Source organism: Eretmochelys imbricata, chromosome 4 (genome assembly GCF_965152235.1).
Source record: "Eretmochelys imbricata isolate rEreImb1 chromosome 4, rEreImb1.hap1, whole genome shotgun sequence".
Lineage (NCBI taxonomy): Eukaryota > Metazoa > Chordata > Testudines > Cheloniidae > Eretmochelys > Eretmochelys imbricata.
The window spans coordinates 24527090-24541983 of NC_135575.1; the positions used below are offsets into that span (position 1 = coordinate 24527090).

General features: G+C 41.2%; 1 protein-coding gene across 2 annotated transcripts in view; it reads left to right on the forward strand.

Annotated features, from left to right (window-relative positions):
- The window catches only part of MMRN1 (multimerin 1), a 59852-nt gene extending 45547 nt beyond the window's left edge, over window positions 1-14305 (forward strand). For both annotated transcript variants that reach the window (XM_077815027.1, XM_077815028.1), the window contains exons 7-8: window positions 7377-7523; window positions 8799-14305. In XM_077815027.1, the coding sequence (XP_077671153.1) occupies window positions 7377-7523; window positions 8799-9220 (569 nt within the window). In that variant the 3' untranslated portion in view covers window positions 9221-14305. The remainder of the gene's footprint in view (window positions 1-7376; window positions 7524-8798) is intronic.
- Window positions 14306-14894: the final 589 nt, after the last annotated feature.

Consider the following 14894-nt stretch of genomic DNA (forward strand, 5'->3'; position numbering starts at 1 on the left):
GACTAGGAGTAAATAATGCAGCAGCTCGCTCTCAACATATCTGTGACTGTGGGTGTCTGTGTAATACAATTAAAATCCTGCAGTGGGCCCATGCCAGCTGACTTGGGCTCGGGCTGCAGGATTGTTTAATTGCAGTGGAGATGTTCAAGTATAGGTGGCGGCACAGGCTCTAGGACCATGTGGGGTACGAGCGTCCCAGAGCTTGGTCTGCAGCCCAAGCCTGAACATCTACACCACAGTTAAATAGCTCTTAGCTCAAGTCCTTTGAACCCAACTCAGCTGGCATGGGCCAGCTGCAGGTGTCTAATTGCAGTGTAGACATACTCTTAAAGTATGTTTGTCCTCTAGAAATGGACTTTTTACAAAAGACCTCCTGAGGTCCCATGGTTTTTCCCTCAGTGAAAGGATGTAAAAGTAATGATGGGTTAGTTTTTAAATACCAGCCCAGCCTTTCAAATTCAACTGAGAATCTGAAAATCAAGTGGCAGTCCAGCTAATGCATTAGCTATAAAGATTCTGCAGTTGAATGTCAGAATAAAGATGTGAAAACCAGAATTGGAATCCAGTTTGCTCTTCAAGGGTTGCATCAGCTTTGCACAGGCCCACCGACGGGGGGAGGAGGAGGGAAGAGGGCAGTTGCCCAGGGGTCCGGGCAATTTAAATGGGCGCGGGGGGGTCCTGCACTTCCTCCCACACCCATACACCCTCCCAGAGCCGACACCCAGCACTCCCTCCCGTACCCCAACCCCCTGCCCCAGTTGGTGAAAATGAGTGAGGGTGGGGGAGACTGAGTGATGGAGGATGGAGTGAGCAGAGGGTGGGGCCTCAGAGAAGGGACAGGACAGGGGCATGGTCTTAGGGAAGGGGTGGGGCAAGGGTCTTTGGTTTTGTGCGGGGGGGGTTAATATAGGCCCCTGCAAACACTGAAGCACATGTTTCCCTTTGAGTATGTGAGCAGTCCCACTGATATTATGGGACTACGGCTAGCTACTTGAAAGCTTCATTAAGACTACTAGTGTACTTAAAGTTAAACACATGCCTAAGTATTTGCAGGATCAGGGCTCTCACCAGTAAAATGGGTCTGACTGAATATACTTAAAAAGCAGATCCTGCTGAGTAAGATGATGTCATTTTTACAAAGGCACGTTTCAGAGAAGAATCACATGTGAACGGGTTCCTAACTGCATGTCAGAGGTCTAGTATCAAAAAGTAAAAAGATAAAATATGAGGTACAATATTGGGCATAAGATTTGACTGAAATTCTACAACACAAGCAAATGCTTAGTCTGTGTCACTTCTGGGAAGAGGAAATAAAATGAGAAAAAAATTAAGATGCTGGGTAAAATTTTCAAAAATGGGTTAGCGATTTAGGAGCCCAAGTGACTTTGGTAAATGGGATGTGGGCTCCTAAGTCACTTGGGCACTTTTTGAAAAAATTATTCACGGTCTCTGCAGGATAGGGAATGGTAAGGGAAATAAAAATGTCCATGTTACACTCCCCTGTTTATACGTGCTTAAGCGTGGGCAAATCTCTTTGTGTCACTCATCCACCTTTCCTATCCCATTTTCCCCCAGGTTCTTGGAATCTGCATGGTGTGCAGGAACCTATCCAGTTTTTTCCCCGTTTCCACACATCCATTACTAAAGCTAAGCCAATGGTGCAAAAAAAAAGATTCCTAAATATCCATTGGATTTAAAAAGAAAATTGCAGTTTCACTCTGTTTGAGACCCTCTCGTGATAGCTTGTAAGATCTTGAGCTGTATTGGAAAAAACACTGATTAAGGCTTCAGTTCAAGTATTTAAGCATGTGTTTAAGTCCAGCTATTCAGCAGAATATTTAAGCACATGCTTCAGTTTAAACACACATTAACCCCATTAACCCAAAGATCAAAGAATTGGGCTCAAAGTTGTCTTATCCTTCGGGGGATAAGTCAATCTTTTATCTGGCAACTGAAAGATGCTTAAAAATGCACTGAAATGTGCAAAACCCTTTCCATAAAATAAAAGCAAATTTCAATTATTTATCCCAAGAACAGCAACTCCTTCTGAGCCATCTCTGTTTTCTGCCTGCCTCTGTCATTGCACAAAAGATGGAAACTCAAAAAACCTTGATCCTAATTAAAACTAAAGGGAAAAAAAATTGATGTCACTGATCCCTCCTGGATCTTTCACTTTGTTGGAAACTGTCACAAGGGCCACTGCCTGGAGCACAGGAAGCTGCCAGCTGCTTATTTTTAAGCGTTAATGAATAAATGTCAGCCCTATTTATTATTTATATGACTGAATTTTCACAAATAGCTTTCTTGATAACTTTGGATGTGCTTGTAGAAAGCAGGGATCTTTGCAGATAATAGCAAACACCCAATTTTTTTTAAAGTAATTTTTCTATACAGTTTGAAAGTAAGGTTTCTATAGGATTTTCTGAAGATATTGAGGCTTTTGAATACACTGTAGATAACCCCTTAGCACTGTCACTAGTTTATTACTGTACAGTTCTACAAATAGTCTAAACATTATCCCTCTTACGCCTCTGGTCCACTCTGTCCTATTCCTTGTGGGAGGGATTTTTCTCATCCAGAAAGGCCCCCCCATCCATATTTTAAGAAACCATACATAACACTCCATAAGAGTCTCCAAATACAAATGGTCAGCATCGCCACTGAGTTACAATTCTCTAATTACTGATTTTAATAGGACTTAGATGTTTGTTTTTCTGGGCTTGTCTTCACTACCAGGGTAAGTCGACCTAAGTTAAGCTACTCCAGCTATGTGAATAACATAGCTGGAGTCGACATAGCTTAGGTCGACTTACACCGGTGCCTTCACTGAGCTGCATTGGCAGGAGACGCTCTCCAGTCGTCTTCCCTTACTCTTCTTGGAAAGGTGGAGTATTGGAGTCAACCAGAGTGTGATCTGCCGTTGATTTAGCAGGCCTTCATTAGACCTGCAAAATCGACACCCGCTACATCGATTGCGGTGGCGTCAATGTCCCCGTAGTGAAGACAAGCCCTCTGTTTAGTTTTGTGACAGCTTGAGGAGCCTAATCCTGCAACCCATATGGAAGTAGAGCCAAATCTTGGTCCCACTGACATCAAAGGTAGAATTTCCATTGACTTCAGTGTGATCAGGATTTGACCCTACTTAAATGAATGTGAATTTTGTGACTAATGTTAATGGGGTCCCACTGAAATCAGTGAGACTACAGTGTGAATTTGAACTCTGTATGCGTATAAGTAAATGCAAAGTTATGATCTAAGTAATGGCTCCACCAAGTAACTGACTTCAGTGGGATGACAGTCTTTGAGCAGGTGATGTATTTTGTGCCTGTGTGTGAGAGAGCGAGAGACCAGGAAAGGGAGAGATAAGCATAAAGGTTATTTTCTCTTTGTTCTCATCTCCTGTATCTTATTTCCATTCCTTCCATCTCAGTACGCTCACATGGACCTGACTAAAGTCAACCGTTCACAGTTCATCAGAGAATCAAGCATCCCAGAAGTTATAGTTTGTTAAGGTTTCAATAATATTTCCACTTTATTTTCTATCTTTCTGCTTATTGTTTCTGGCTCAGACTCCCCAGAAGCATGGTATGTGCAATAATGGATAACAACAGTACAGACTGAACGTTTTTGTCTTTCAATAAGCTATATCAGACCATTTAATTTTAATGCCCAATTCCCATTTGTTCCATTGGGGGTGGGACACTCATAATGAGGCTTATGATGGAGTTCTGAAGTCTGTAGATGTGGAAATAGAGATCTATTTTGGGTCACATTTTACTGATACATGTAAATTCTGACTCTTCCTGACAGAAATGTTAAGCTTTCATTGTTGCTTTATCATTCAAGCCTGCAGTAAAATAAGCCCATTTGTATTTTGCATTAAGTGTTTTAATTGCAAGAGACTGATGATTATTCTAATTCAATTTGACTCTTCATACTTCAATTGTGCATATTTAGTTTGATAGAATAATAGGCAGATGAAAGGCGATGGTGATGGCTTTTTTTTTTTTTTTTTAATTTAGTGCTCACAAAAGGCATTGCAATGGAGGTCCTGGAGACTCTCATTCTCTGTTGTAAAAAAAACCCCATAAGGATAGAGCTACTGCAGCACAAGCTACCTCCCCACTGCAAGGCCAATGCGCTTCAACCCTGAATGCTACTAGTGAGGCGACAGCGTAATTCCATGCAGCTTTGGCCTCTCGGCTGAGATTGCCTCCAGGGCAGTCAATCAATCTGTGCCTCTTGTGCTATGGACATCTAGCCACTGGACTGAGACCAGGAATTCATTTCGCCTGTGCCACTGAACAGCCATTACTTTTATCGCTGTCAGACTGGGCCAGATTCAGACTACTGACCTAATTGTGACTACGTTGCAGTATGACAGCCTATGGGAGTGTTAGAAATCAGTTTGGCTCAGGATAATCCCAAACTCTGCCCATCTTTTAATGGTTGCAGGTAGTTAGACAGTCACGGTTACTGAAAACCAAGCATTGAGAAATGACTTCTAAATGCCTTCCTCTTAAACCATTCCCAAATTAAATAATTGGACTCATGCCTCTCCATAAACAGGCCAGCTGCAATAATCTGTTCCATCAGATTAGTAAATATCGGATTTCTTTGTAAATAGCACCTCAGTGGATACTGACAGAGTTTCATTACTTGTGTGAAGATTTGTTTGTACCACAATTGGCAGAATCTTCCCTAAAGAGAGACTGTGGCTGTGTGCCTTTACCAAGAGTAGCAGAACTCTGCCTTAATACTACATCTGTCCTCTGTCCCACTGTATGGCATGTAACTAGTAACCTTGTTTATCTTATCCTGTGCAGTTATTTCTGCCATTTAAACCTTTCATTTAACTATCCTTGCTGAGCCTCTCTTTCACTTACCTGTCCCAGTGACTTGTGAAGGCTTAAATAAAAAGAGATGAAATGCTGTGTTCAGAGACATTTCCCTAAGTGAAGTCTGTTTGCAACTTACTCCATTCAGAAGATGTGTATAGTATGGCAGTTGTGTTTAGGGATGTCATGTAGTGCTGAATGGTGCAAGGAGAAGGAAAGTATTTGGTGGCTTGACAGGGTCATAGTGTACTACAAGCACAGCACAGAGCCTACAGTGCTTTAGCAGATAGCTAGAGGATGAGCACCTCTGGGAAATTCCTCACTTTTTATGAAAAAAGAAAAGGAGTACTAGTGGCACCTTAGAGACTAACCAATTTATTTGAGCATAAGCTTTCGTGAGCTGAAGTGAGCTGTAGCTCACAAAGCTTATGGTCAAATAAATTGGTTAGTCTCTAAGGTGCCACTAGTACTCCTTTTCTTTTTGCAAATACAGACTAACACGGCTGCTACTCTGAAACCTGTCACTTTTTATGGATTATTTAATAACTTGGCTTGGTCGTCTCTAGGAATTGGAGGGCCAGATGCTCAGCTGCTGTAAATTGTTGTGACTCCATTGACTTATGCCAATTTATATCAGCTCAGGGTCTCTCTTGATGAGTTTAACTTCACTCTCCATGGTACACGTGTTCCTCTCTTTGCAGCCCTTTAACCAACCATCTCCTTCCCAATGCAGATTGCTTCACTGGCCTCTCCTCCTGGCTGCTTCATGGATATATGTGTTCCTTTTTGGTTGTCCCTGGCAGCTAGGCACAAACACAGGCCAGTTAACAGGCTGAGATACATTCAGCATCCCATGCACGCTGGGCTGTCCATGCAGAGGAGCTGGTGCTTTTGAACTGTGGCACAATCAGCCACTATCCATCCTTCCTTACATACAACAAAAGCAATTGTGAGAGTCTGAGAAATGTGAGTCAAGAGTCACTTCAATTAAATATAGAGCAAAGCGATTATCCAGGCAGGAGCAAACAAGTGCTTCATCTTCAGCTGCCCGTGTTGTGACTTTTGACACTGCAATCTTACATTGCTTTATTTCAAGCACTATTGTGACGGATGATACTCACTGTCGGGAAAAATTACATGAGATACACAAGAACCTTTTTGGTATTTCAGTCCATAAGTCTGATCAGTTTAAACTCAAGAGACGTTGCAGAAACAGAAAAAAAGCTTTAACATTCTGTTCAGTGAAATAACATTCATCATATAAATAATGTGACTAAATGCAGTAGCACCTGAAATGGCTGTGCTGGAAACTAAAGGTACCTCATTCACAGTCATGGAGTTTATCTGTGAAAAGAGACAATACAACACTTCCCCTGGCAATCAGAGCTTTTTTGAAAGGACCTTTCATCTCCCAATGACCCCTTTAAATTTACCATCCTATTCTTACACACCTAGAAGTTGTCCAACTTGCTGTCTTTTCATAGGACTATACACAATTTCAGTTGCTGGACTCTGCTCTTAAGACCGGAGTCTGTTGTATAGTATGGCTGAGACCAATGCACCACAAATTACAGCAAAGAAAAATGTTCTCTATGATTTTTGGCTTTGATTGACCGGTATAACTGGGGAAGAAAAATTTGCGAGCTTCCCTGCTCAGAAAAGTACATAAGCCTTCAGGTGGTTTGGGAGCTCTTAATCTTTACCACTTTCCATTGAACAGTTTGAACCTTGTACATTCTTTAATTTCAGGGACAGATTTTCAAAGCAGCCTCTGTGGTAGCATGCCCAAAATTGCAGGCGCAAGGTTTTAAGTGAACAAATCATGATGTTCCAGAGCTCAGATGATATATCTTAGAGATTGCCTCTGTCCCTGTGCCATACCGCCACAACTTCAGGAGAATCCAAGATGAATCCTGTTGACTTTATAAGAGAGGGGCGGCTGGCAGAGCTCCAAGACATGATGCCCATCTTGGTCCAGAATAACCCAAATTTGGTGACCTTTCCCAGTTCTGCTGCCACCTAATGGAGTGGTGGGTAATGAATGCCATCCCTGAGATAGCTTGCAGTGGATTGGTGGACAATGATTCAGAACCAGCAATGGGCCTACTTGCCATGGCCTAACTGCAAATTTGTTAGATGACCCTGGGCCATCCACCCACAGTAGGCAGGGTTGTAACATCTTCCATCTTATCTCATCTAGCCAATCTTGACAAGACATGTAGAGGTGTGGGGGTGTGTGTGTGTGTGTGTGTGAGTGAGTGAGAGAGAGAGAGAAAATGCTCCTGGAACTGGCTGCCTGGAGTGAAGATGTGCAGGTAGAACAGATTGACTGACTGATAGGGAAGGTCCTGCTCTGACTGAACGCTCGCTGAAGTTGACTTTCACACACAAATTCAGAAGGGGAATTTCACCTGATTTTAGGTATGGATAAAAATGTTTTCCATGGCCCTAGTCAAGACCCAGTGGGCGTCATTGTAATTAACGTTGGTGAATATAGTGACCATGACAATTCAAGTTATTTTTTTCCCTTTAAAACAGGTGAGTACTTGGGCTGCACTAGCTCCCCCTGCGAGAATGGAGGAACCTGCATCAATGAAAAGCGGAGTTTTATTTGTGCTTGTCGCCACCCCTTTGGAGGAGTCAACTGCAGTAAGAAGTTGGTGGACGAAAATTCTGTGACTGTAGGTAAGTACAGTATTTAGCAAGGCAACGTACTAACGCATATGAGCGTTTTGCATCATGCACCAATCAGCCAGCATTTGCTAACATCATACACTGACTAAATATCTTGTGGCCCCCTCTAGAGACTGGTTCACAGAGGATAAGGGCCTACTACTGCTGCTACCAGTTAAAGTTACTCCTTTAGCTCAAGTAGAAGAGTCCTGTGCTTTAGCACTGAAGGACTTAATTCCTGTTGATGACCCTATTTTAGCATGGCCCACATCACAAGGTTTAATTGGTCTGGGTCACAGAGCCAGCCACAAACCGAGAGAGCTCCGTGGTGGGTTGAGTAGACAGGTTACTGGGGAAGGTGTTAGAAATGTATTTGAACAAGCTGAGATGGAATTTTATTACACAATAGTGAAATCCCTTCACTGGGAAATGATGGGCCCAGCACTTCTTGGGGTGTGCTGTAAATCCCATTAGCTACTGCTGAGCCTGGGGCCAGATCCTCAGCCAGTCAATCAAATCAGAGGAATTACTAGGCCACCTAACGATCTGCACTCTGAAAGCCACATAAATGCTACTGGGACCAGGGAAAGCAGAAAATATATTTGTTCAGCCAAGCTTAAAAATAAATAAATACACATTTTACATCCAAGCCACATGAAATGTGATTTGAATGCTACTTGCAGCAGCTGTTTGGCTGCTTCTCATTCATGACTACATGTGAATAGTGAGTAAAATCATTTGTACAGTTGCAGGGATATTAGCGTGTATGCTCAGCTGGAATGGGAAAAAAACCCATACATACATTTTTATTTTCCCCCATTTGTTGTCAGGAGTGCTAAATCTCTCCCATATTTGTGTAGGGCCTGTGAGCACAATCCCTGGCTTCAGAACACCCATACACACTGTGTAAAGATTTGTGACACAGGGAAAGAAAGAGATCCTGCAGTGGGGGCAAGAGGAAAAAATAAAAGCTTTTCTTAATAATAATGCAGTACGGTCAACAATGAAGTTCCCTTGCTGTTTCTGACATACAGCTTTTGTAGGTGCACTTGGCACTAATTGTGGAGGAAACTGCATTTTCTGCAGTGCATAGGGACTCATTTTGTTTCTATTCTAGCTGCTGAAGCTACTTGACGAGATGCCTTAAATGTTTCTACACTGTGTCTGTTTCAATTCCTACTTGAAACTCTGACATACAGTATGGGTCCTCTTTAATTATGCAACACATGGGGAGTGGGTTGGAAAGACCAAGAAACACATCTCAGAAATACTCTTTACTCTTTGCAGATTTTTCCAAAGGATCTTACAGATATGCACCTATGGTGGCTTTCTTTGCCTCTCACACCTATGGGATGACGACTCCTGGCCCCATCAGATTTAATAATCTGGATGTCAACTATGGATCTTCCTATGTCCCAGCAAGTGGAAAGTTCCGTGTTCCATATCTTGGGGTGTATGTTTTCGAGTACACCATTGCATCTTCCAGTCCTCGCGTCTCTGGCTATTTAGTGGTTGATGGAATAGACAAGCTCGCTTTCCAGTCTGAAAATGTCAACGGTAACAAGTACATTGACAGGGTAATAACTGGGCATGCTTTACTGGAGTTAAACTATGGTCAAGAAGTCTGGCTCAGACTGGCAACTGGCTCCATCCCAGCCAAGTATCCACCTGTCACTACATTTACTGGTTACTTGTTGTACCGTACATAAGTCAGCCATAAATGCAAAATACCACCTTTGAATGAAGCAGCCTGCAGAGTTATTTGTCCGTACCTTGAATTTCCTCCTCTCCTGCAAGGTAAATTCCATTGCATAACACTGAGTTTCTCTAAGAAAGATACTCCCATCCTGCAGGACAGGTGAAATTTCAGGAGTCCATGGACCTGATTCTCCACAGCCTTGTTCCTTGTATAACCATTTACTCCTGTGACAAGAGAGTCCACAGGGGCTGTAATATGAAAATATCACCATCATAAGTGAGTGGAGAATTCTGATCTGATCATTTTTTGTGCTCACCTTGAATGGGTAAGAGTGCTTTTACAAGGCAGTGGAGAATCAGCCCTCAAGTCTGCATACGGTGGGTCAAATTTTGCCCTGATTTTTCCCTTTGCAACCCCCTTCACTCCAGAGGTGTTGCATAGGATTTGCAGCTCAGAATTTGGGCTCCTCTTTAGCTTATTGCATCAAGTGAAAACTATGTGTATTTTCTTTTTGGCCTTATATGATTTGTGAATATCTTTGTATTTTAAGGCTATATTTTCTTCATAATTTTGTACATGGTCTTGTACATAAACAACATGGTAGTAAATAGCTCTTTACTAGAAAAAAGCATAACAAGATCTAATGGTTGGAAACTGATGCTAGACAAATTCAGACTGGAAATAAGGTGCAACATTTTAACAGTGAGGGTAATTGACTATTGGAAGAACTTAGCCAGGGAATTGGTAGATTTTCCATCACTGAGCTTTTAAATCAGGACTGGATATCTTTTAAAAATATATTCTATAGTGTACTATATGCTCAGGCAGAAGTTATGGGCTTGATACAGAAATTATTGCATAAGGTTCTTTGACCTGAGTGATGCAGGAGGTCAAACTAGAATTATCCCTTCTGGCCTTGAAATCTATGAATGAATATACAAGATTTTGTTTGTTTCTGCACATTATTCAAATTGATTGATTGTTAATGCAAATCAAGATGGGTTCCTTCTGTATGAGCCATTCCAAGTTGATGTCATGTGATAAAGCAGCATAATATAAATTAGAACATGCATCCAAATGTCTGGTGGTACCAGTTTGAATATGTTATTGGTTTAAAAATTGCAGGCCTGATTCTCCACTGCCTGACACCATTTATAGTCACCTACACCAGTGCAAAGTGGGTGTAAAATGCTATCAATGACATGAATGAACAGAGAACTCTGTACTGGCAGCATTTCGTGCCAATTGGCCTTCACTTTTCTCAGATGTGAATGTCTAAACAGGGTGCAAGGCACTGGGTATCAGACTCCTAACTGGGCTTGTTTAAATAATTTCTTTCACTGCTGGATAATGGATCAGATCCCCAATTGCTATAAATCAGCACTGCTTCATTGACATAAATGGAGCTACACGAGTATACAGCAGCTGAAAATCTGGCCCAACAAGTTTTGGATGCTCTCTAAGTTATATTGCTTTAATTTGCCAGGAACTTGTTTCTAAGAAAGTCACAAAACACCAGGTTTATTCTTAGTACTCATTGGTAGATATACCTGAAGCTTAAACAAGAAAGAAAGAAATGCACTGAAGTCAGGAGAAATACTTTGGAGTCCCATAATCTGAAAATATAGCCTAAAGCTAGGCAATCTATTCATAAGTGCTTTTTTTTTTAGGAATTCAAGGTATTTGAATACTGCCTCCATTCAGGACTTGTGATTTTAATGAAGGTCAGTGGTTTTCTATGGAAGTAAAGGTAATGGACAGACACTTGTCCTTCCAAAAGGCTCTGACTCCCACACTTAGCAGGAACAAACATTATAGGCCAAATTTGCACAAAGTCTGCTCTACTTTATGTCCTAACTGACCCTGATAGGGATCCTTCCCCCAGAAAATCCTCCCTTAAGAGTGTCAGTCAGCTAGCCAGCCCTAAACGTGCACAGTTATGTTTCCCGTGCAGTCGGGTGTTTACTTTAGATTAAAGAAAACAACACAACCAGAAAGAACAAAAATAAAGTTTCCATGAGAGAGGGCAGTGCATGTCTCCTCTGTAATATGCTGCATTAACCCTGCCTCAAAAATTGGCAGCTCCCCCTGCAGAGGGGGGCATTCTGTAGAAAGTTAAAGGTGCAGTGCACAGAAAGCAAAATAAGGAGAGTAACATGGCTACATTCATCACAAGCAGGATGGAGGTGTTCTTAGGGTGGTTAGGAGATAAGTTGATTCATCATATCCCCTGGCAGCATATGCCAGCAAGGAGATTCCTTGGAGCCTACACTGAAAATGGAGTCTGCTCTCAACTGATGAAAACCTCAAGGGAGAGCAGACAGTGATCTCACAATCTGTTCTAACCCTGGTTTATCACCAATGGGGAACAGTAGGCTTGTTTGGGACTGAAAACATGCATCTCACTTACCACAGACCAGTCTGACCTACTGCATTGTTTTTCCTCTGATTCTCATGTGATCTGAAAGCAAGAAAGCCCCTCCCTTTTTCTTTGCCTATATCAGTCAGATAGTTAACAAGTGAGGCACATGCTTTGCTCTGAAAAGCCTAGATTTAAAAATCTGAATTTCAAGGAGAAAAAAAGCCTCAATAACAGTGCATTTACTGGAGGCCTAAATCCACTAATGGTTTATTAATGGATCTCAGCATGCATAAGTTGTCAGAAAGGTAACCTGCAGCTTGTTGACCGACACCCAAATAAGCAGAGTCACCAGTGCTGGGAACAAATGCAAACCACACTAGTGTAGTGGTTTTATAATCCTCTCTTCCGCTTGTATGAGACTAATCCTCAACACACCATGAACCTTGAATGTGTGTGCTCCAGCCCCTTCCCCCCAGTGTACCGTATCTTTCTGTAAACACTTGAAATCCCTGATTTGACACTAACTCATCCTACTCTCTCACTGAATTTTATCAAACGTACTGCCCACATTCCCAAATCCCACCCCTCCCCTTGTATGACTTTGTCATTTTAATAACGTATTTAGTCCTCTTTATTCCTGCTGTGGAGATGGCTAAATGGCGTGGAAATTACCCTGCAGATGAAATTCAAATGACCCACCAGAGATTGCATCTCTTTTTAATGTGACTTTCTTTGCCCTTGCTGCCCTTGCCACAAAATCCTTCAAGCTGGGTCTCCAGCTTCATAGGCACTAATTATATTCTCACAGCAGCCAGATTCTTGATAGGTCATCATGTTTTTTTAATTCTTCTGCCACAAAAATTCCAAACTCATTAGCTATGGACCAAGAACTCTGATTATATCCAGGCCTTGAGTAGCAATAAATTGGAAATCATCTTCCCCAGTAGCATTGTTGCTATTCCTATTGCACCGATAAAGGGGGAAAATAACTTTTTTTTTAAATACACAATAAGCTGAATCTCCTGGCAAGTATATATTGTGCATTAACTCACAATGATCTTTTCACTCATAAAACAAAGTAGAATTGCCTGTGTGTTCCTGTTAAAAACTTAAATGCAGTTTCTACAGCGTGTGTATGTATCTGCCTCAGCCTTTAAAACTCATTTCTGGGCATCTGACGAAGTATATAAGCCACTTGATCTAATAAAACACATGATACTGAACATAACTGCGGATCAAAAAAATCAGTAAGACTACCCATTTTGCAGAAAAGATAGTGATAAATCAATCAATCTAGATTCTCATGTGACCCGATTAGAAATCGTCCCAAATGATGGCTCCAACAGCATTTTGACATCCCTTCCCCTTCATTTTAACTCTTTGATTTGTTTTCCCTGATGATACAGAGATACCCGGTTGCACATCTGAACATTAGTATCTCCCAAAAGCCCACATAAAGGATCACAAAGACTATCCCAAACCTTTATACAGTAGAGCGAACATTGGTCTCTTTATCTGGGTGACTCAATAACCATGGCAACATTATCTGGTTTGGCTTTCACAAGCCCATCCAATTTACTCTGGAGCTTGCATTATCATTTCCTCACCTACACAAACGTAGTTATCACTGAATGCATTCCCCCTCATATTTTTTATCATTCATGCTGAAATCTGCAGTTTTTTCGAGCAAACTGTGTATACCTTCTTCTGTAGTGGAACAAGCAGCGTTCCCCCAAGTCCTTTCCACCTCACTCCTCTATACGAGCCTCAAGAATCAGCACCTGAATCGCTGTCATGAGCTGTAGATAGAAGAGTTATTGGCTTCCTTGCACTCCCGTCCTTTTCCTTTTGTTTATTTTTTGGCTGTGAAATCTCTTCTATGGAAGCCTACATGCTTTTGAAACTCCTATTACAGCCTTATCTGCATCTTTAGGATTCAACTATATGAGCAGGAGAGAGACATACTCCTGAAAGCCAAAAAGACCATTTTAGACTATTTCCAAAGGAACGTCACCCACAACAGTTTTTCGCAAGATCACAAAGTTGCAAGCATTTTGTTATCCTTATTAATTAAGTGCTGATACTGAGCTTGGTATTGTACAAGACACAGACATGGACTCTGCCATGCTGAGCTTTATAATGTAAAATCAAACTCTCATTGACTGATCATATCCTGAGTGCATTACACAGTGACTGAGTAACTTCTGATACTTGATTAACCTTTTCAGGGGTGTCAGAGATACCAAAGCTAGGCTACTTGAGTCCATATTTTTCATCTAATCCTTAATGGATCAACTTCACACTTCTTTACCCATTCAGCCTATTGTTAGAATGCACAGGCCCTTTCATTGAACCAGGTGAAATCATTACCATTCTGGAGATCTATGAAGTACGTGGAAAAGGAGACTCTTCTTGTTTTGTTTGGGGTGGAAGCCTTTGTATTTGCTGAACCACATTAATTCAAGTCACTGTTTCAGTAATGTTCAATGAGAAATACTATGAATTTAACATTGCTGTATATTTAATGTGCACAGTGAAATCTTTTTTTCATTTTCTGTGTGAAAAATTGCCACTCATTCTTGAACTATAACAATAATGTGTGTTGTAAATGCCATTTTGTCTTCATGAGTAAGATCTAGTAAACCTTTGCCTTTAAATAGGGTTTCATTCTCGAAATGTTTAGGCAAGAAAATTCAATCTGCAATCTTGGTAATAAAATTGCTAAGAAATATATTATCGGCAGCATGTTCACTTTAAATGTACTTCAGTGCCCCAGTACACAATACTTAGACATTTGGGGTGGTTGCCTTACAGAAACGCCAACCGTACATTCACATATTTCATATACCTAAGCAGAAATCCTTATGAAAATCTTCTTGATGGCGGGTTGCTATGTTGTTATAAAGGATTCTTATCTTAGAAAATGCAACATACAAACAAAGCACAACCAAGGATGTGACTGTTTACAAATAGCATACAAGGCTTCCAGAAAGCTTGCGATTCAAATCTATGGGATTTGTACAAGTGCTTTCTCTGCAATGAACAAAAATTCTTTGTAAATACCATAAGTCTTTTGAAAGCTGTGTGAACACATTATTGAAGATCTGTACATTTCATATCGATGAAGATTTACCATGACGAGGGCTCGATTGTCTCAGATGAAATCACAGGTGTCTGACACTGAATATCTGTTAGAGTATTCTATCTTGTTATCTTGTTGCAAAGCCAGGAAAGATGGCAATTAAAAAATGGCTAAAATGATACACCTGTTTAGAGGGAGAATTATCCTTGGCTCTATCTGAACAATCTGACCTCTCTGCAA